Source organism: Brienomyrus brachyistius, chromosome 16 (genome assembly GCF_023856365.1).
Source record: "Brienomyrus brachyistius isolate T26 chromosome 16, BBRACH_0.4, whole genome shotgun sequence".
In the NCBI taxonomy this organism is placed as follows: Eukaryota; Metazoa; Chordata; class Actinopteri; order Osteoglossiformes; family Mormyridae; genus Brienomyrus; species Brienomyrus brachyistius.
In genome coordinates, this window is record NC_064548.1 from 8,356,074 (window position 1) to 8,378,475 (window position 22,402).

General features: G+C 42.5%; 4 protein-coding genes across 7 annotated transcripts; 2 read left to right on the forward strand and 2 right to left on the reverse strand.

Annotated features, from left to right (window-relative positions):
* Nucleotides 1-254: 254 nt before the first annotated feature.
* Nucleotides 255-1,181, forward strand: LOC125709549 (gamma-crystallin M2-like). 2 transcript variants are annotated; one of them, XM_048978126.1, is made up of 3 exons: nt 255-301; nt 563-802; nt 918-1,181. In XM_048978126.1, the coding sequence occupies exons 1-3, from the start codon at nt 293-295 to the stop codon at nt 1,179-1,181; spliced, it is 513 nt and encodes a 170-aa protein (XP_048834083.1). In that variant the 5' UTR covers nt 255-292. The 2 variants fall into 2 exon arrangements, with proteins under 2 accessions (XP_048834083.1, XP_048834082.1); XM_048978125.1 differs by lacking the exon at nt 255-301 and having other exon boundaries at nt 533-802.
* A 4,657-nt stretch (nt 1,182-5,838) lies between these two features.
* On the reverse strand, nt 5,839-6,310 carry LOC125709558 (gamma-crystallin M2-like). The gene is made up of 2 exons (XM_048978135.1): nt 6,218-6,310; nt 5,839-6,102 (listed from the first exon to the last, which is right to left on the reverse strand). The coding sequence occupies exons 1-2, from the start codon at nt 6,308-6,310 to the stop codon at nt 5,839-5,841; spliced, it is 357 nt and encodes a 118-aa protein (XP_048834092.1).
* Nucleotides 6,311-8,638: 2,328 nt separating this feature from the next.
* Nucleotides 8,639-22,263, reverse strand: LOC125709547 (gamma-crystallin M2-like). 3 transcript variants are annotated; one of them, XM_048978122.1, is made up of 4 exons: nt 11,993-12,129; nt 11,562-11,801; nt 11,190-11,446; nt 8,639-8,793 (listed from the first exon to the last, which is right to left on the reverse strand). In XM_048978122.1, exons 1-4 carry the CDS (start codon nt 11,999-12,001, stop codon nt 8,754-8,756), a joined length of 546 nt encoding a protein of 181 aa, XP_048834079.1. In that variant the 5' UTR covers nt 12,002-12,129; the 3' UTR covers nt 8,639-8,753. The 3 variants fall into 3 exon arrangements, with proteins under 3 accessions (XP_048834079.1, XP_048834078.1, XP_048834077.1); XM_048978121.1 differs by lacking the exons at nt 11,190-11,446; nt 11,562-11,801; nt 11,993-12,129 and adding exons at nt 21,637-21,893; nt 22,009-22,263; XM_048978120.1 differs by lacking the exons at nt 11,190-11,446; nt 11,562-11,801; nt 11,993-12,129 and adding exons at nt 14,835-15,091; nt 15,207-15,461.
* On the forward strand, nt 16,370-17,027 carry LOC125709548 (gamma-crystallin M2-like). The gene is made up of 2 exons (XM_048978123.1): nt 16,370-16,639; nt 16,764-17,027. Exons 1-2 carry the CDS (start codon nt 16,370-16,372, stop codon nt 17,025-17,027), a joined length of 534 nt encoding a protein of 177 aa, XP_048834080.1.
* Nucleotides 22,264-22,402: the final 139 nt, after the last annotated feature.

Sequence of the window (22,402 nt, forward strand, 5' to 3'; positions counted from 1 at the left end):
TGTGTGTAGCTGTCGAGCTGACGCCTAGACTGTCTGCTTTACATACATGGCAGAAACACATGAGCTGTAGTGTGTGAGTACAATGATAATGTAAAAAGAAAAAATGCTCATTGAATTCACCAGAGAGAAATGCATGTGTTTCAGCTAAAGAAAACAATCAAACCCAAAACTGCACAGAACTGCTGCCACGGCAGAAGTTTTCACACTGGAGTGAGTGATTCTTGGAGTCGGACAGGTATAAATCTCAGGAGGTGGCGAGTGGCAGCAGGAGACTGAGAGACACCGATCAACAATGAGCAGGGTAAGTGTGTCATCAGATACGAAACCCCTGTTTCAGTGCCTCATATCTATGCTATACTTTTAAAAAATGTTTTACATAATAATGCTGAATGCATTTTGGAGCTTATACTTTGCTGTATTAATGTAAAATAAATTTGGTTTATACTCCCAAGACCCCGCATAAGAGGAGCAGGTATAGAAAATGGATGGATGGATGGATTTTAAGCTTCATAATTAATTTATTGAATTTTGGATGTTAAAAGAATTCATGAATTCCTTCCAGATCACCTTCTACGAGGACAGGAACTTTGGGGGTCGCTCCTATGAGTGCAGCAGCGACTGCGGTGACCTCAGTTCCTACTTGAGCCACTGTTACTCCTGCAGAGTGCATAGCGGCTGCTTCATGCTCTATGACCGTTCTAACTACATGGGGAACCAGTACTTTGTGAAGAGGGGCGAGTACCCCGACTGCATGAGCATGGGCATGAGTGACTGGTTCAGATCCTGCCGCATGATCCCCATGGTAAAGTATTTAACACTGTTACTGTTACATATTATCCTGTGCATAACAGATTGAGAATGAATCACTTTCTGCAAATGGCAGTGAACTGAATTCTGTTTCTATGTTCTTCAAACAGTACAGAGGATCGTACAGGATGAGGATCTATGACAGGGAGAACTTTGGTGGTCAGATGATGGAGATGATGGATGACTGTGACTCCTTCATGGATCGTTACCGCTGGTCCAACTGCATGTCCTGCCATGTGATGGACGGCCACTGGCTCATGTATGAGCAGCCCCACTACAGGGGCAGGATGAGGTACTTCTGGCCTGGGGAGTATAGGAACTTCGGTGGCATGAGGTTCATGTCCATGAGGCGCATCATGGATTCCTGGTATTAAGAAATATATGTAGATATGACATTAATTAACCTGTCATTAACCTACTACTGCACAAAACTGAATAAACGATGTTTTAATTTGCAACAGAATATGTATTTTGGTTTTTTTTATTGATTATAACAAAGGGTCATATACTGCAAACAACATGTCAAAGATGACCCTTGACCTTTTTAAGATAAGTTAAATTTTATTGATCCCACGTGACAATTCTTGTACATACAGCAGCAATGTTTGTAAAGTGCAGACATTTAACAACATAGCATGATGTAAGACACAGTGAAAATAAGTAAACAGGGTCTACACAAATTTAAAACTGTACAGTGTACACAAACAAGATTCTGAAAGGAGTATTTTGGCATTCTATTTTATAAAATGCAAACATGCTAACTGCAGTCCAATTGTGTTTCATCAGTTTGTGAAACTAACAAATAGATTGACTGTTTTGTCTATAGTGTCATTCATAGTAATTTCCCACGCACATTTGCAAATCATAACGAAACCAATAAAAATAGTTTGAAGAACACAGTACAATACTCTTTTGCCTGTAGGTAATGGAAATACGGATTTAGAAAGAACCAGTTCTGTTAAGCTTTTAATAATACTGTAGACACATTTAAAAAAATGAAGTGTACAAATGAGATGAAAACCTCTTTCATTTGCTGTACTTCCAGGCTGATTTTGCCAAATCAAACTACAGGTTTTACAAACCAAACCATTGTGTTTTTTGACTTGGCAGAGGAAAGGCAGTAATCATTGCAGTTAAATGCTTGGAAACAAAGTAGCACATGTAGGTGAAAACCTCATTAACTACCTCAGATTAGTGCTAGAAAGGTTAATGACATCTGCTTCCTCCAGAGTAACCCAGACAGGCAAGGTCTCCATAAGCTCTTGGTAAGATTAGCTAAGGTATACCGCTGACCTTAAATGCTTTAGGAATTTGTGGTCTGGGATACAAGATAAGGTTAATGTTACTGGTACCTGGGGGAAATGTTTGCAGGGCTAATTGTCTTTTATATTTGTATAATTGTTGGCTGTATTTAGACCACCATATTGTGTTAATAATCTGTATTTTGGTACTTGGAGACACAAGTCTGCCTTTCTCTTGGTAACTGAACTGATGTCCTGGCAGGTTAAGCTAATGGTGGGTAGGTCCTCGGGTCGGAGTTCCCAGGGTGCCATAGTCCAATGGGTTCATCTATTCTTCTGATTCCGCCTCCTCCACTTGTCACAAAAGCAAGAATCTAAAAAGACAATTCAATGGCTAGAAGTCCTACATTAATAACATTCAGAGAACACAGAGAAACATCAGATTGATAGTGGAATTCTGGGAAAATATAGGTCTTGCGGTGGAGAAGGAATTTGATGACCGGATGTGGTCCACACGTGAGAATCATCTGGAGAGACAATTCTCACAAGTTAGAAGAATCTCCAAGAGGTGGTGGCTTTTTGACGTGGAGGCTGAGATGGAATGTAGGTCTTAAGAAGCTCCAAGCAGTGGTGGCTTGTTGACGTGGAGCCTGAGATGGGATGTAGGTCTTAAGAAGCTCCAAGAGGTGGTGGCTTGTTGACGTGGAAGCTGAGAAGGGATGTAGGTCTTAAGAAGCTCCAAGATGTGGTGGCTTGTTGACGTGGAGGCTGAGATGGGATGTAGGTCTTAAGACGCTCCAAGGGGTGGTAGCTTGTTGACGTGGAGGCTGAGAAGGGATGTAGGTCTTAAGAGGCTCCAAGCTGTGGTGGCTTGTTGACGTGAAGGCTGAGATGGGATGTAGGTCTTAAGAAGCTCCAAGCGGTGGTGGCTTGTTGACGTGAAGGCTGAGATGGGATGTAGGTCTTAAGAAGCTCCAAGCGGTGGTGGCTTGTTGACGTGGAGGCTGAGATGGGATGTAGGTCTTAAGACGCTCCAAGATGTGGGGGCTTGTTGACGTGGAGCCTGAGATGGGATGTAGGTCTTAAGAAGCTCCAAGAGGTGGTGGCTTGTTGACGTGGAGGTTGAGAAGGGATGTAGGTCTTAAGAAGCTCCAAGCAGTGGTGGCTTGTTGACGTGAAGGCTGAGATGGGATGTAGGTCTTAAGAAGCTCCAAGCGGTGGTGGCTTGTTGACGTGGAGGCTGAGATGGGATGTAGGTCTTAAGAAGCTCCAAGCTGTGGTGGGTTGTTGACGTGGAGGCTGAGATGGGATGTACGTCTTAAGAAGCTCCAAGCGGTGGTGGCTTGTTGACGTGAAGGCTGAGATGAGATGTAGGTCTTAAGAAGCTCCAAGAGGTGGTGGCTTGTTGACGTGGAGGCTGAGAAGGGATGTAGGTCTTAAGAAGCTCCAAGCACTTGGATGCATAATAAGAATATTACTATCATTACTATTATTTTCATGATCATGCTCAAGATACCTGTAAGAGACAAGATTTTTTTGTAGGTTCTACACCATGGCTCCACAATCCTGCTACATTTGCTATTTAGCTGATTAAGATGTGTTTCAGCTGGGAAACCTATAAACCCCAGAACCATATTTGGAGAGCCCTGATCTAGAACCACAGCAGAGGAAGATTTATTCCCCCAACACTGTCAACACTATGATATTTGAATGGGGAGTGCATAAGTTTGAGTTACCACCAACAAAAAGTTGAAACATCCTCATAATGGTAAAGCAAATCTATCTTTTGTAGTCAGTTTTCACTCTCATTGAGGCCCATAAATGCCAGGTCTTGTCAACCCAAGAATTAAATTGCATTAAATAAACCTTTTCAAAATCCTTCATGTTATTACATAATGCATTGTTACACGGTGACTGTCACACCTACAAGCAGAGCATCAATCAACACAGCTCTGGACAACCAACTGAATGCCCACTCCGCTACTTAAACCTCAGGCTGAAATCACTCAGTGCGAGGTATTTGTGATTATGTAATTGCTGAGCGTTCCAGCCCTTTGTCCTTGTTTCAGCTCCGTACCACCTGACATTCCCTGCCTCCACTTCCCGAGCCTTCCCAGTTCTGTCTGACGTAACCTTGTTCCTCCCTCGTGGATCTTCCCCATGTCTCCCATCCGTGTGTCTGGATTGATCTTCTGGCTTCCTAAACTTCCTGCTCCCAACTCATCAATGACTCTTTTGGATCACGATCTTTGTTTTGCTGCTTGGTACAGACTGATCTCTGGTTTTTACCTTGCCTACCCCTTGGACCACAACTTGACTTCTACTAATAAACAGATCTTGGTGAATTGCCCCGAGTGTTTAAGTGTGAGTGTTACAGTGACAACTCTAATTCTCACAAACTCCAAAAGACTTAATTGCATGATGGCACTGACAGGTTCTTTTTGTACAATAATAAAATTGGAACAAAAAATAAAATTCGTATTTACAGTATATACAGGCGATTAGCTACACTCAACAAGAAATAATAATTTTTAAGTAGATGTCTTGGCTCCTTGACTTACAGGAGAGCAATGCCTTGTCCACAAAGCATCAAGGATTACTAGCAAACAAGTGAGTTTATTTTGAAGGATGGCTAAATTCATGATTGTAGATAGTTAAATGTTTGTCTATCATCTTTGTGCTGAGAACACGCAACAATGTGCATAACTGAAGAGACTTGGAGAGGCATTGCTTCACTGGCTGGATTTAAAAACTATCCTGTCAACTACTAAATAGAAGATGATGAGATATGTATTAAAGTCTATTACCTGAGTGAGTCAAAAAATGTTTTGCTTCACTGAAGTTCCTTTTGTGAACCTAAGTGTGGTGCTCTTTTGCACAATACTTTGTCAGGTATTTTTTGATCCTCCACATTTTTTGGTTTAATATGCAAATAGTTGGGGGCGGCATGGTGGTGCAGTATTTAGCACTGTTACCTCACACCTCTGGGTCCCAGGTTCGAGTCTCCGCCTGAGTCACATGTGTGTGGAGTTTGTATGTTCTCCCCATGTCGTCGTGGGGTTTCCTCCGGGTACTCCGGTTTCCCCCCACAGCCCAAAGACATGATGAGGCTAATTGGACTTGCTAAATTGCCCGTAGGTGTGCATGTGTGAGTGAATGGTGTGTGAGTGTGCCCTGTGATGGGCTGGCCCCCCGTCCTGGGTTGTTCCCTGCCTCGTGCCAGTTGCTTCCAGGATAGGCTCCGGACCCCCCGTGACCCAGTAGGATAAGCGGTTTGGAAAATGGATGGATGGATGTAAATAGTTGTTGTGAAGACACATTAGCATTAAAAAGATATTTTATGTAATATATTCACTTTTTTTGGTGAGGCACTGCTTTACCTGTTATAAAACATGCTACTGATATAAACATTGATAACCACAGGCAGATTACGGCATAGGCTGTTCTAAGTTATATCCTTGGCCCCCAGCAAACATTAGGGCCCCATACTGCCTTAGGAGAAATATAACTCAATACCGAAGACGTCATGACGGTGTCACCCTAGACAAGGTAATCTGCCCCTGCTGGTAACAGTGAATTCTAATTTCCTTCTGAGGACCAATAAAGAGCCATTTCATTCCTCATCTCTCAACTGTCTTAGGCGGAAACGTCATGACTATGGTAGTAATGGAAAGGTTGATGGAAGCAGACATAGCCAGTCAGGGTCACAATTAGGACTGTGTCATATATGCTATTTAATAAGTTGTTTTTGAATCATATTACAAACTGAATTTCACATTAATTCAATGTCTTAATACCAGGAATCCATAATGCGCCTCATGGACATGAACCTCATGCCACCGAAGTTCCTGTACTCCCCAGGCCAGAAGTACCTCATCCTGCCTCTGTAGTGGGGCTGCTCATACATGAGCCAGTGGCCATCCATCACGTGGCAGGACATGCAGTTGGACCAGCGGTAACGATCCATGAAGGAGTCACAGTCATCCATCATCTCCATCATCTGACCACCAAAGTTCTCCCTGTCATAGATCCTCATCCTGTACGATCCTCTGTACTGTTTGAAGAACATAGAAACAGAATTCAGTTCACTGCAATTTGCAGAAAGTGATTCATTCTCAATCTGTTATGCACAGGATAATATGTAACAGTAACTGTGTTAAATACTTTACCATGGGGATCATGCGGCAGGATCTGAACCAGTCACTCATGCCCATGCTCATGCAGTCGGGGTACTCGCCCCTCTTCACAAAGTACTGGTTCATAATGGATTCCTGGTATTAAGAAATATATGTAGATATGACAGGGGCGGCATGGTGGTGCAGTGGTTAGCACTGCTGCCTCACACCTCTGGGACCCGGGTTCGAGTTTCCGCCTGGGTCACATGTGTGTGGAGTTTGCATGTTCTCCCCGTGTTGTCGTGGGGTTTCCTCCGGGTACTCCGGTTTCCCCCCACAGTCCAAAAACATGCTGAGGCTAATTGGCATCGCTGAATTGCCCATAGGTGTGCATGTGTGAGTGACTGGTGTGTGAGTGTGCCCTGCGATGGGCTGGCCCCCCATCCTGGGTTGTTCCCTGCCTCGTGCCCATTGCTTCCGGGATAGGCTCCGGACCCCCCACGACCCAATAGGATAAGCGGTTTGGAAAATGGATGGATGTAGATATGACATTAATTAACCTGTCATTAACCTACTACTGCACAAAACTGAATAAACGATGTTTTAATTTGCAACAGAATATGTATTTTGGTTTTGTTTATTGATTATAACAAAGGGTCATATACTGCAAACAACATGTCAAAGATGACCCTTGACATTTTTAAGACAAGTTAAATTGTATTGATCCCACGTGGCAATTCTTGTACATACAGCAGCAATGTTTGTAAAGTGCAGACATTGAACAACATAGTATGATGTAAGACACCCAGTGAAAATAAGTAAACATAGTCTACACAAATTTAAAACTGTACAGTGTACACAAACAAGATTCTGAAAGGAGTATTTTGGCATTCTATTTTATAAAATGCAAACATGCTAACTGCAGTCCAATTGTGTTTCATCAGTTTGTGAAACTAACAAATAGATTGACTGTTTTGTCTATAGTGTCATTCATAGTAATTTCCCACGCACATTTGTAAATCATAACGAAACCAATAAAAATAGTTTGAAGACCACAGTACAATACTCTTTTGCCTGTAGGTAATGGAAATACGGATTTAGAAAGAACCAGCTCTGTTAAGCTTTTAATAATACTGTAGACACATTTAAAAAAATGAAGTGTACAAATGAGATGAAAACCTCTTTCATTTGCTGCACTTCCAGGCTGCTTTTGCCAAATCAAGACTAAGACTGCAAATACTACAGGTTTTACAAACCAAACCATTGTGTCTTTTGACTTGGCAGAGGAAAGGCAGTAATCATTGCAGTTAAATGCTTGAAAACATTGAAACTACCTCAGATTAGTGCTAGAAAGGTTAATGACATCTGCTTCCTCCAGAGTAACCCAGACAGGCAAGGTCTCCATAAGCTCTTGGTAAGATTAGCTAAGGTATACCGCTGACCTTAAATGCTTTAGGAATTTGTGGTCTGGGATACAAGATAAGGTTAATGTTACTGGTACCTGGGGGAAATGTTTGCAGGGCTAATTGTCTTTTATATTTGTATAATTGTTGGCTGTCTGTAGACTACTATATTGTGTTAATAAATTGTGTTTTGGTACTTGGAGACACAAGTCTGCCTTTCTCTTGGTAACTGAACTGATGCCCTGGCAGGTTAAGCTAATGGTGGGTAGGTCCTCGGGTGGGAGTTCCCAGGGTGCCATAGTCAAATGGGGTCATCTATTCTTCTGACCCCGCCTCCTCCACTTGTCACAAAAGCAAGAATTTAAAAAGACAATTCAATGGCTAGAAGTGCCACATTAATAATATTCAGAGAACACAGAGAAACATCAGATTGGTAGTGGAATTCTGGGAAAATATAGGTCTTACGGTGGAGAAGGAATTTGATGACCGGATGTGGTCCACATGTGAGAATCATCTGGAGAGACACTTCTCACAAGGCAGAAGAATCTCCCAGAGGTGGTGGCTTGTTGACGTGGAGGCTGAGATGGAATGTAGGTCTTAAGAAGCTCCAAGTGGTGGTGGCTTGTTGAGGTGGAGGCTGAGATGGAATGTAGGTCTTAAGAAGCTCCAAGCGGTGGTGGCTTGTTGACGTGGAGGCTGAGATGGGATGTAGGTCTTAAGAAGCTCCAAGCGGTGGTGGCTTGTTGACGTGGAAGCTGAGATGGGATGTAGGTCTTAAGAAGTTCCAAGCGGTGATGGCTTGTTGACGTGGAAGCTGAGATGGGATGTAGGTCTTAAGAAGTTCCAAGCGGTGATGGCTTGTTGACGTGGAGGCTGTGATGGAATGTAGGTCTTAAGAAGCTCCAAGCGGTGGTGGCTTGTTGATGTGGAGGCTGAGATGGGATGTAGGTCTTAAGAAGTTCCAAGCGGTGATGGCTTGTTGACGTGGAGGCTGTGATGGAATGTAGGTCTTAAGAAGCTCCAAGCGGTGGTGGCTTGTTGACGTGGAGGCTGAGATGGGATGTAGGTCTTAAGAAGCTCCAAGATGTGGTGGCTTGTTGACGTGGAGGCTGAGATGGGATGTAGGTCTTAAGAAGCTCCAAGCGGTGGTGGCTTGTTGACGTGAAGGCTGAGATGGAATGTAGGTCTTAAGAAGCTCCAAGCTGTAGTGGCTTGTTGACATGGAGGCTGAGATGAGATGTAGGTCTTAAGAATCTCCAAGAACTTGGATGCATAATAAGAATATTACTATCATTACTATTATTTTCATGATCATGCTCAAGATACCTGTAAGAGACAAGATTTTTTTGTAGGTTCTACACCATGGCTCCACAATCCTGCTACATTTGCTATTTAGCTGATTAAGGTGTGTTTCAGCTGGGAAACCTATAAACTGTGTTGGATTCTGGTCCCCCAGAACCAGAGTTGGAGAACCCTCATTTAGAACCACAGCAGAGGAAGATTTATTCCCCCAACACTGTCAACACTATGACATTTGAATGGGGAGTGCATAAGTTTGAGTTACCACCAACAAAAAGCTGAAACATCCTCATAATAGTAAAGAAAATCTATCTTTTGTTGTCAATTTTCACTCTCATTGAGGCCCATAAATGCCAGGTCTTGTCAACCCAAGAATTAAATTGCATTAAATAAACCTTTTCAAAATCCTTCATGTTATTAAATAATGCAATGTTACACGGTGACTTTCAAACCTACAAGCAGAGCATCAATCAACACATCTCTGGACAACTAACTGAATGCCCACTCCACTACTTAAACCTCAGGCTGAAATCACTCAGTGCGTGGTATTTGTGATTATGTAATTGCTGAGCGTTCCAGCCCTTTGTCCTTGTTTCAGCTCCGTACCACCTGACATTCCCTGACTCCACTTCCCAAGCCTTCCCAGTTCTGTCTGACATAACCTTGTTCCTCCCTCGTGGATCTTCCCCATGTCTCCCATCCATGTGTCTGGATTGATCTTCTGGCTTCCTAAGCTTCCTGCTCCCAACTCATCAATGACTCTTTTGGATCACGATCTTTGTTTTGCTGCTTGGTACAGACTGATCTCTGGTTTTGACCTTGCCTACCCCTTGGACCACAACTTTACTTCTACTAATAAACAGATCTTGGTGAATTGCCCCGAGTGTTTAAGTGTGAGTGTTACAGTGACAACTCTAATTCTCACAAACTCCAAAAGACTTAATTGCATGATGGCACTGACAGGTTCTTTTTGTACAATAATAAAATTGGAACAAAAAATAAAATTCGTATTTACAGTATATACAGGCGATTAGCTACACTCAACAAGAAATAATAATTTTTAAGTAGATGTCTTGGCTCCTTGACTTACAGGGGAGCAATGCCTTGTCCACAAAGCATCAAGGATTACTAGCAAACAAGTGAGTTGATTTTGAAGGATGGCTAAATTCATGATTGTAGATAGTTAAATGTTTGTCTATCATCTTTGTGCTGAGAACACGCAAGAATGTGCATAACTGAACAGACTTGGAGAGGCATTGCTTCACTGGCTGGGTTTAAAAACTATCCTGTCAACTACTAAAAAGAAGATGATGAGATATGTATTAAAGTCTATTACCTGAGTGAGTCAAAAAATGTTTTGCTTCACTGAAGTTCCTTTTGTGAACCTAAGTGTGATGCTCTGTTGCACAATACTTTGTCAGATATTTTTTGAACCTCCACATTTTTTGGTTTAACAGGCAAATAGTTGGGGGCGGCATGGTGGTGCAGTGGTTAGCACTGTTGCCTTACACCTCTGGGTCCCAGGTTCGAGTCTCTGCCTGAGTCACATGTGTGTGGAGTTTGCATGTTCTCCCCATGGCGTCGTGGGGTTTCCTCCGGGTACTCCGGTTTCCCCCCACAGCCCAAAGACATGTTGAGGCTAATTGGACTTGCTAAATTGCCCATAGGTGTGCATGCCTGAGTGACTGGTGTGTGAGTGTGCCCTGTGATGGGTTGGCCCCCCGTCCTGGGTTGTTCCCTGCCTCGTGCCAATTGCTTCCAGGATAGGCTCCGGACCCCCCGTGACCCAGTAGGATAAGCGGTTTGGAAAATGGATGGATGGATGTAAATAGTTGTTGTGAAGACACATTAGCATTAAAAAGATATTTTATGTAATATATTCACTTTTTTTGGTGAGGCACTGCTTTACCTGTTATAAAACATGCTACTGATATAAACATTGATAACCACAGGCAGATTACGGCATAGGCTGTTCTAAGTTATATCCTTGGCCCCCAGCAAACATTAGGGCCCCATACTGCCTTAGGAGAAATATAACTCAATACCGAAGACGTCATAACGGTGTCACCCTAGACAAGGTAATCTGGCCCTGCTGGTAACAGTGAATTCTAATTTCCTTCTGAGGACCAATGAAGAGCCATTTCATTCCTCATCTCTCAACTGTCTTAGGCGGAAACGTCATGACTATGGTAGTAATGGAAAGGTTGATGGAAGCAGACATAGCCAGTCAGGGTCACAATTAGGACTGTCATATATGCTATTTAATAAGTAGCTTTTGAATCATATTACAAACTGAATTTCACATTAATTCAATGTCTTAATACCAGGAATCCATGATGCGCCTCATGGACATGAACCTCATGCCACCGAAGTTCCTGTACTCCCCAGGCCAGAAGTACCTCATCCTGCCCCTGTAGTGGGGCTGCTCATACATGAGCCAGTGGCCGTCCATCACGTGGCAGGACATGCAGTTGGACCAGCGGTAACGATCCATGAAGGAGTCACAGTCATCCATCATCTCCATCATCTGACCACCAAAGTTCTCCCTGTCATAGATCCTCATCCTGTACGATCCTCTGTACTGTTTGAAGAACATAGAAACAGAATTCAGTTCACTGCAATTTGCAGAAAGTGATTCATTCTCAATCTGTTATGCACAGGATAATATGTAACAGTAACAGTGTTAAATACTTTACCATGGGGATCATGCGGCAGGATCTGAACCAGTCACTCATGCCCATGCTCATGTAGTCAGGGTACTCGCCCCTCTTCACAAAGTACTGGTTCCCCATGTAGTTAGAACGGTCATAGAGCATGAAGCAGCCGCTATGCACTCTGCAGGAGTAACAGTGGCTCAAGTAGGAACTGAGGTCACCGCAGTCGCTGCTGCACTCATAGGAGCGACCCCCAAAGTTCCTGTCCTCGTAGAAGGTGATCTGAAAACAGATTGTTGCAACTTTTCATAAACTTGGAAGCAAGAGTTAATCTGTGCGAGCAAACTTCTTTCTGAGGTATACTACTGACTTATAGCTTAGAAATATTCATTCTGAAACCTGAAGATTACAGCAGATATAAAGTTTTAGTTCAGCTTGGACAGTTGGCACACATGCATATTTTGGTCACTTACCCTGCTCATGATCTCAGTGATGCTTGTCCTCCGTTAGATCTGCTGGACACTCGTTCTCTGGCTGCTTTTATATCTGTCCTGAATCTATGGCCCTATTGTCTAAATCCCTGATCCAGCAACAGGACACAGAAGCCCATTCGTGTTACTGTGTGAGCATTAAATGGCACTGTGTACAGTTGCAGAAAGGTACATGCCTGCATTGTATCCTTAGTACAAAAAATCTATGGGGAATACTGAACAAAGAACTTGACCGAATTTCTGTCATGACACAGTACATCACCAGCAACAAACAAAATTGGTGCATTTGTTCGTTCAGTAATCTTGCTTGTGACTTTTTACTATAAATGGAATATGCACATTTTTTCTGTCTACTGGTATCATTTGACATGAACCAATGAAAAGATATTTTATGAAGCCATAAATTTAATGAGTCTTTATATTTGTATATTTGCCAATTTTAACATCTTAACATTGATTGCTAGCTAAATGACATCTTTAATTATGAATATACAGCAAAGTTACTTTGTATATTGTTGACACTGACAAAAATCCACAGATGTCCATTTAAAACATTTAACTGTTTACTGACAGCTGTGTTAAGTCTTTTATTTGGGGGTCTCTCATTTTGTTGTGTTAGGTTTAGTTTGTAAAGTAGTTTCTGGGAAAATGTGGTCTTTATGCTCCTGAAATAATGGAGTTTTGGAGATACATGTTTTTCAGTGGATAGCAACAAGATCTTACACTAGCCATTTAGAGAAGCTCTCTATCATGCACTTATTGTGTCAGAATCTGTCATGAGTCACCGTCAGGACACTGACTGGTGAAGCAAAGGTAGGACTTGAGCTGGCTCGAGCTGCAGGGTCCACTTTTACCTCTGACTGGCCGAGCCAATAAATAACCTCACCCACCAAGGCGAGGTACTCCTCCTCAATGAGGGGAGGTGTCCTTTTCTGGAGTCCGGTCATTGTGTCACGAGTCACCGTCGGGGCACGGACCGCAGGGAAGCATAGGCAGGACTCAAAGTGTTGGGAGAACTCGGGGTTTAATCAAAGTCACACGTTGAAATACATACACAACGACTGATGTCAATGACCGGATTCGGGAAGCATATTCTAACATAGACTTAAATAGATCAGATTAAGGAACCACAAGGAGAAACAGCTGGTAACACGGGGATTCCACACGAGGTAGATGAGGGGGTGTGGCACATGAGAGGCTCGGATGAGCAGCACAGGACAGGATCAGTTCCAGTCTTGTCCCATTTTGTCTGTTGTTTCCCTGTTTGGCAAGCAGGTGTCTCTGGCCAGCCCAGTATTTCTGTATTCAGCACTTTTGACAGTTCCTAGTGTGTTTCTCTGCTTCCTGGCCTACATTGTGGATGAATGGGCTAAGCATATGGCTGAATAACCATGATTCCCTACTGTCATCGGTTAAGGCTATATTGGAGTGTTTCGTTATTAGTCTTGTTTCCCTTTGTTGTTTTGTTTTTGTATTTTCAGGATAGGTCTTTGTTATTGAATCCGTGTTCATGGTTATCCCTTCCTGTGTCTAGTGTTGTAGTAATTATTATTATCATCATTTCTATTTGTATTATTATTACTATAAATGTAGGGTACAGTAACAAACACTAATAATGACTAACGAGATAACAGGGCATGGGCCGGCACCTATTTACACAAGAAATGTGCTACAAATGAGAGACAGATGTGAGTAATTGAGGCACAAGGCAGGGAATCATTAGGAACATATGGGATGGCCAGCGACATCTACTGGCAAATCAGGGACATGAGAGGACCGGTAGAGACAGATGCTCACAATCTCCAGACATAACAGCCACTTTTATAAGGCGAATACATCAAAATATACTAGAAAAAACATGATTTTCAGCTTGTTGCAGCACCCCCTCCAGTAGCCAAATGACACAGAATTTTGTATGCATCCTCAGGAAGTGGCTGTGAGTCCAAATGCCAAGATTGCTGTGAAAATATCAAAGCATTGCAGAGATATGGTGACACATCCAATTTGACGGCTTCAGCGCCAAATTTATGTCAATGACAGACAAAAGGTTTGAAAAATCAAAGATCCCTCTGATAGCCTTTTTGAGGATTAGTCTGAATATCATCTTTGCTAAACTTGATGAAGACTGGACAAAACTAGTGGCCAGTGCAAAATGTTACACCTTTCAATATGACCCAATATGGCGACCACTAACATTAGAATATCTTGACAATTTGCTATTCTTCAGCCTTGGTACCTCTCATGATATTAGACAACATAAAAAATATTTTTCTTTGGCAAACCGGGCAACAGTTCTTAACCAAAATGCATTTCTGTGGCCCTTAGTGCTTAAATGACACAATTTTCTTGTTGGCCTTCCTGAAAATGGGATCCAAAGTTTTTCTACCAAATTTGGTTTAGATACTATACATTAAAGTGTTGCTGAGATATGACCACATATCCTGTTTCTTGGCTTTGACATGAAATTCATTGGAGGACAGTGGCCACAATGTACAGGTTATAGGTCAGATTAAAGGTGTGAAAAGTTTTGAAATGATGGTATCATTATTTTACATCACAAAAACCTGGCATTTTAATAGGGGGTGTGTACATTTTATATCCACTGTATATTGTGGGGGACATAAATATCATTATGAACAAAAACCTCAACATCAGGTTACTGTAACAAACTCGATTCCCTCAGTAGCATCTTTGTCGTAGCTTGTAAAGTACAATGAGAACACGAAAAGTCTGCAGAATCATATTGTATTGATATTTTTATTGCCTTTTGTCTTCCTATACCACTGTCTTTAATTTGTAATTCTCATAATTTTCGTTCTAATACCAGGAATCCATGATGCGCCTCATGGACATGAACCTCATGCCACCGAAGTTCCTGTACTCCCCAGGCCAGAAGTACCTCATCCTGCCCCTGTAGTGGGGCTGCTCATACATGAGCCAGTGGCCGTCCATCACGTGGCAGGACATGCAGTTGGACCAGCGGTAACGATCCATGAAGGAGTCACAGTCATCCATCATCTCCATCATCTGACCGCCAAAGTTCTCCCTGTCATAGATCCTCATCCTGTACGATCCTCTGTACTGTTTGAAGAACATAGAAACAGTATTCAGTTCACTGCAATTTGCAGAAAGTGATTCATTATCAATCTGTTATGCACAGGATAATATGTAACAGTAACAGTGTTAAATACTTTACCATGGGGATCATGCGGCAGGATCTGAACCAGTCACTCATGCCCATGCTCATGTAGTCGGGGTACTCGCCCCTCTTTACAAAGTACTGGTTCCCCATGTAGTTAGAACGGTCATAGAGCATGAAGCAGCCGCTATGCACTCTGCAGGAGTAACAGTGGCTCAAGTAGGAACTGAGGTCACCGCAGTCGCTGCTGCACTCATAGGAGCGACCCCCAAAGTTCCTGTCCTCGTAGAAGGTGATCTGAAAGGAATTCATCAATATCAGCACCTTATTTAAAAAACCTAAATTTTCAAATACCGTCTTGTTTAAAGATATTTCTGTCCATAAAGTAACTTCTGCATGATTTGTACACCTGCTTAGCAAAATGCAAGCTCCAAAAATACGTTGTGGTTTCAAAACAGCTAATTTAGCTTAATTGTGTTGAACATTGTTCATATACTGTATAAAACATTCCTTACCCTGCTCATGGTGATAGCTAGACTCACGCTGCTCTCCTCATACTTCAGCTTCTGCCACTTTTATACCTGTCCTCATCCAAAGCCTGTAACCTCATAATGGAAAGTCCTGACCCAGCACAATGAAACCAAAGCCCATTTTGCACCAGTGAATAGCAAGGGTTACCATGTGACAATGTGTGTAGCTGTCGAGCTGACGCCTACACTGTCGGCTTTACATACATGGCAGAAACACATGAGCTGTAATGTGTGAGTACAATGATAATGTAAAAAGAAAAAATGCTCATTGAATTCACCAGAGAGAAATGCATGTGTTTCAGTTAAAGAAAACAATCAAATCCAAAACCGCACAGAACTGCTGCCACGTCAGGGGTTTTCACACTCGAGTGAGTGATTCTTGGAGTCGGACAGGTATAAATCTCAGGAGGTGCCGAGTGGCAGCAGGAGACTGAGAGACACCGATCAACAATGAGCAGGGTAAGTGTGTCATCAGATACGAAACCCCTGTTTCAGTGCCTCATATCTATGCTATACTTTTAAAAAATGCTTTACATAATAATGCTGAATGTATTTTGGAGCTTATACTTTGCTGTATTAATGTAAAATAAATTTGGTTTATACTCCCATGACCCCGCATAAGAGAAGCAGGTATAGAAAATGGATGGATGGATGGATTTTAAGCTTTATAATTAATTTATTGAATTTTGGATGTTAAAAGAATTCATGAATTCCTTCCAGATCACCTTCTACGAGGACAGGAACTTTGGGGGTCGATCCTATGAATGCAGCAGCGACTGCGGTGACCTCAGTTCCTACTTGAGCCACTGTTACTCCTGCAGAGTGCATAGCGGCTGCTTCATGCTCTATGACCGTTCTAACTACATGGGGAACCAGTACTTTGTGAAGAGGGGCGAGTACCCCGACTGCATGAGCATGGGCATGAGTGACTGGTTCAGATCCTGCCGCATGATCCCCATGGTAAAGCATTTAACACTGTTATTGGTACATATTAGCCAGTACATAACAGATTGAGAATGAATCACTTTCTGAAAATTGAAATTTCTGAAACTTTCTGAATTCTGTTTCTATGTTCTTCAAACAGTACAGAGGATCGTACAGGATGAGGATCTATGACAGGGAGAACTTTGGTGGTCAGATGATGGAGATGATGGATGACTGTGACTCCTTCATGGATCGTTACCGCTGGTCCAACTGCATGTCCTGCCATGTGATGGACGGCCACTGGCTCATGTATGAGCAGCCCCACTACAGAGGCAGGATGAGGTACTTCTGGCCTGGGGAGTACAGGAACTTCGGTGGCATGAGGTTCATGTCCATGAGGCGCATCATGGATTCCTGGTATTAAGAAATATATGTAGATATGACATTAATTAACCTGTCATTAACCTACTAATGCACAAAATTGAATAAATGATGTTTTAATTTGCAACAGAATATGTATTTTGGTTTTGTTTATTGATTATAACAAAGGGTCATATACTGCAAACAACATGTCAAAGATGACCCTTGACATTTTTAAGATAAGTTAAATTGTATTGATCCCACGTGGCAATTCTTGTACATACAGCAGCAATGTTTGTAAAGTGCAGACATTGAACAACATAGTATGATGTAAGACACCCAGTGAAAATAAGTAAACATGGTCTACACAAATTTAAAACTGTACAGTGTACACAAACAAGATTCTGAAAGGAGTATTTTGGCATTCTATTTTATAAAATGCAAACATGCTAACTGCAGTCCAATTGTGTTTCATCAGTTTGTGAAACTAACAAATAGATTGACTGTATTGTCTATAGTGTCATTCATAGTAATTTCCCACGCACATTTGTAAATCATAACGAAACCAATAAAAATAGTTTGAAGACCACAGTACAATACTCTTTTGCCTGTAGGTAATGGAAATACGGATTTAGAAAGAACCAGTTCTGTTAAGCTTTTAATAATACTGTAGACACATTTAAAAAAATGAAGTGTACAAATGAGATGAAAACCTCTTTCATTTGCTGCACTTCCAGGCTGCTTTTGCCAAATCAAGACTAAGACTGCAAATACTACAGGTTTTACAAACCAAACCATTGTGTCTTTTGACTTGGCAGAGGAAAGTCAGTAATCATTGCAGTTAAATGCTTGAAAACATTGAAACTACCTCAGATTAGTGCTAGAAAGGTTAATGACATCTGCTTCCTCCAGAGAAACCCAGACAGGCAAGGTCTCCATAAGCTCTTGGTAAGATTAGCTAAGGTATACCGCTGACCTTAATTAAATGCTTTAGGAATTTGTGGTCTGGGATACAAGATAAGGTTAATGTTACTGGTACCTGGGGGAAATGTTTGCAGGGCTAATTGTCTTTTATATTTGTATAATTGTTGATTGTATTTAGACCACCATATTGTGTTAATAAATTGTATTTTGGTACTTGGAGACACAAGTCTGCCTTTCTCTTGATAACTGAACTGATGTCCTGGCAGGTTAAGCTAATGGTGGGTAGGTCCTCGGGTGGGAGTTCCCAGGGTGCCATAGTCAAATGGGGTCATCTATTCTTCTGACCCCGCCTCCTCCACTTCTCACAAAAGCAAGAATTTAAAAAGACAATTCAATGGCTAGAAGTGCCACATTAATAACATTCAGAGAACACAGAGAAACATCAGATTGGTAGTGGAATTCTGGGAAAATATAGGTCTTGCGGTGGAGAAGGAATTTTATGACCGGATGTGGTCCACACGTGAGAATCATCTGGAGAGACACTTCTCACAAGGCAGAAGAATCTCCAAGAGGTGGTGGCTTGTTGACGTGGAGGCTGAGATGGAATGTAGGTCTTAAGAAGCTCCAAGTGGTGGTGGCTTGTTGAGGTGGAGGCTGAGATGGGATGTAGGTCTTAAGAAGCTCCAAGTGGTGGTGGCTTGTTCACGTGGAGGCTGAGATGGGATGTAGGTCTGAAGAAGCTCCAAGCGGTGGTGGCTTGTTGACGTGGAAGCTGAGATGGGATGTAGGTCTTAAGAAGCTCCAAGCGGTGGTGGCTTGTTGACGTGAAGGCTGAGATGGGATGTAGGTCTTAAGAAGTTCCAAGCGGTGATGGCTTGTTGACATGAAGGCTAAGATGGGATGTAGGTCTTAAGAAGATCCAAGCAGTGATGGCTTGTTGACGTGGAGGCTGTGATGGAATGTAGGTCTTAAGAAGCTCCAAGTGGTGGTGGCTTGTTGACGTGAAGGCTGAGATGAGATGTAGGTCTTAAGAAGCTCCAAGCGGTGGTGGCTTGTTGACGTGGAGGCTGAGATGGGATGTAGGTCTTAAGAAGCTCCAAGCTGTGGTGGCTTGTTGACGTGGAGGCTGAGATGGGATGTATGTCTTAAGAAGCTCCAAGCGGTGGTGGCTTGTTGACGTGAAGGCTGAGATGAGATGTAGGTCTTAAGAAGCTCCAAGAGGTGGTGGCTTGTTGACGTGGAGGCTGAGATGGGATGTACGTCTTAAGAAACTCCAAGCGGTGGTGGCTTGTTGACGTGAAGGCTGAGATGAGATGTAGGTCTTAAGAAGATCCAAGCGGTGGAGGCTTGTTGACGTGGAGGCTGAGATGAGATGTAGGTCTTAAGAAGAACTTGGATGCATAATAAGAATATTACTATCATTACTATTATTTTCATGATCATGCTCAAGATACCTGTAAGAGACAAGATTTGTTTGTAGGTTCTACACCATGGCTCCACAATCCTGCTACATTTGCTATTTAGCTGATTAAGGTGTGTTTCAGCTGGGAAACCTATAAACTGTGTTGGATTCTGGTCCCCCAGAACCAGATTTGGAGAACCCTGATCTAGAACCACAGCAGAGGAAGATTTATTCCCCCAACACTGTCAACACTATGACATTTGAATGGGGAGTGCATAAGTTTGAGTTACCACCAACAAAAAGCTGAAACATCCTCATAATGGTAAAGCAAATCTATCTTTTGTTGTCAGTTTTCACTCTCATTGAGGCCCATAAATGGTCTTGTCAACCCAAGAATTAAATTGCATTAAATAAACCTTTTCAAAATCCTTCATGTTATTATATAATGCATTGTTACACGGTGACTTTCAAACCTACAAGCAGAGCATCAATCAACACATCTCTGGACAACTAACTGAATGCCCACTCCACTACTTAAACCTCAGGCTGAAATCACTCAGTGCGTGGTATTTGTGATTATGTAATTGCTGAGCGTTCCAGCCCTTTGTCCTTGTTTCAGCTCCGTACCACCTGACATTCCCTGACTCCACTTCCCAAGCCTTCCCAGTTCTGTCTGATATAACCTTGTTCCTCCCTCGTGGATCTTCCCCATGTCTCCCATCCATGTGTCTGGATTGATCTTCTGGCTTCCTAAGCTTCCTGCTCCCAACTCATCAATGACTCTTTTGGATCACGATCTTTGTTTTGCTGCTTGGTACAGACTGATCTCTGGTTTTGACCTTGCCTACCCCTTGGACCACAACTTTACTTCTACTAATAAACAGATCTTGGTGAATTGCCCCGAGTGTTTAAGTGTGAGTGTTACAGTGACAACTCTAATTCTCACAAACTCCAAAAGACTTAATTGCGTGATGGTACTGACAGGTTCTTTTTGTACAATAATAATATTGGAACAAAAAATAAAATTCGCATTTACAGTATATACAGGCGATTAGCTACACTCAACAAGAAATAATCATTTTTAAGTAGATGTCTTGGCTCCTTGACTTACAGGAGAGCAATGCCTTGTCCACAAAGCATCAAGGATTACTAGCAAACAAGTGAGTTTATTTTGAAGGATGGCTAAATTCATGATTGTAGATAGTTAAATGTTTGTCTATCATCTTTGTGCTGAGAACACGCAAGAATGTGCATAACTGAAGAGACTTGGAGAGGCATTGCTTCACTGGCTGGGTTTAAAAACTATCCTGTCAACTACTAAAAAGAAGATGATGAGATATGTATTAAAGTCTATTACCTGAGTGAGTCAAAAAATGTTTTGCTTCACTGAAGTTCCTTTTGTGAACCTAAGTGTGGTGCTCTTTTGCACAATACTTTGTCAGGTATTTTTTGATCCTCCACATTTTTTGGTTTAATATGCAAATAGTTGGGGGCGGCATGGTGGTGCAGTGGTTAGCACTGTTGCCTTACACCTCTGGGTCCCAGGTTCGAGTCTCCGCCTGAGTCACATGTGTGTGGAGTTTGCATGTTCTCCCCATGTCGTCGTGGGGTTTCCTCCGGGTACTCCGGTTTCCCCCCACAGCCCAAAGACATGTTGAGGCTAATTGGACTTGCTAAATTGCCCATAGGTGTGCATGCCTGAGTGACTGGTGTGTGAGTGTGCCCTGTTATGGGTTGGCCCCCCGTCCTGGGTTGTTCCCTGCCTCGTGCCAATTGCTTCCAGGATAGGCTCCGGACCCCCCGTGACCCAGTAGGATAAGCGGTTTGGAAAATGGATGGATGGATGTAAATAGTTGTTGTGAAGACACATTAGCATTAAAAAGATATTTTATGTAATATATTCACTTTTTTTGGTGAGGCACTGCTTTACCTGTTATAAAACATGCTACTGATATAAACATTGATAACCACAGGCAGATTACGGCATAGGCTGTTCTAAGCTATAGCCTTGGCCCCCATCAAACATTAGGGCCCCGTACTGCCTTAGGAGAAATGTAACTCAATACCGAAGACGTCATGACGGTGTCACCCTAGACAAGGCAATCTGGCCCTGCTGGTAACAGTGAATTCTAATTTCCTTCTGAGGACCAATGAAGAGCCATTTCATTCCTCATCTCTCAACTGTCTTAGGCGGAAACGTCATGACTATGGTAGTAATGGAAAGGTTGATGGAAGCAGACATAGCCAGTCAGGGTCACAATTAGGACTGTGTCATATATGCTATTTAATAAGTAGTTTTTGAATCATATTACAAACTGAATTTCACATTAATTCAATGTCTTAATACCAGGAATCCATGATGCGCCTCATGGACATGAACCTCATGCCACCGAAGTTCCTGTACTCCCCAGGCCAGAAGTACCTCATCCTGCCCCTGTAGTGGGGCTGCTCATACATGAGCCAGTGGCCGTCCATCACGTGGCAGGACATGCAGTTGGACCAGCGGTAACGATCCATGAAGGAGTCACAGTCATCCATCATCTCCATCATCTGACCACCAAAGTTCTCCCTGTCATAGATCCTCATCCTGTACGATCCTCTGTACTGTTTGAAGAACATAGAAACAGAATTTAGTTCACTGCAATTTGCAGAAAGTGATTCATTATCAATCTGTTATGCACAGGATAATATGTAACAGTAACAGTGTTAAATACTTTACCATGGGGATCATGCGGCAGGATCTGAACCAGTCACTCATGCCCATGCTCATGTAGTCGGGGTACTCGCCCCTCTTCACAAAGTACTGGTTCCCCATGTAGTTAGAACGGTCATAGAGCATGAAGCAGCCGCTATGCACTCTGCAGGAGTAACAGTGGCTCAAGTAGGAACTGAGGTCACCGCAGTCGCTGCTGCACTCATAGGAGCGACCGCCAAAGTTCCTGTCCTCGTAGAAGGTGATCTGAAAGGAATTCATCAATATCAGCACCTTATTTAAAAAAAACAAATTTTCAAATACCGTCTTGTTTAAAGATATTTCTGGCCATAAAGTAGCTACTGCATGATCTGTACACCTGCTTAGCAAAATGTAAGCTCCAAAAATACGTTGTGGTTTC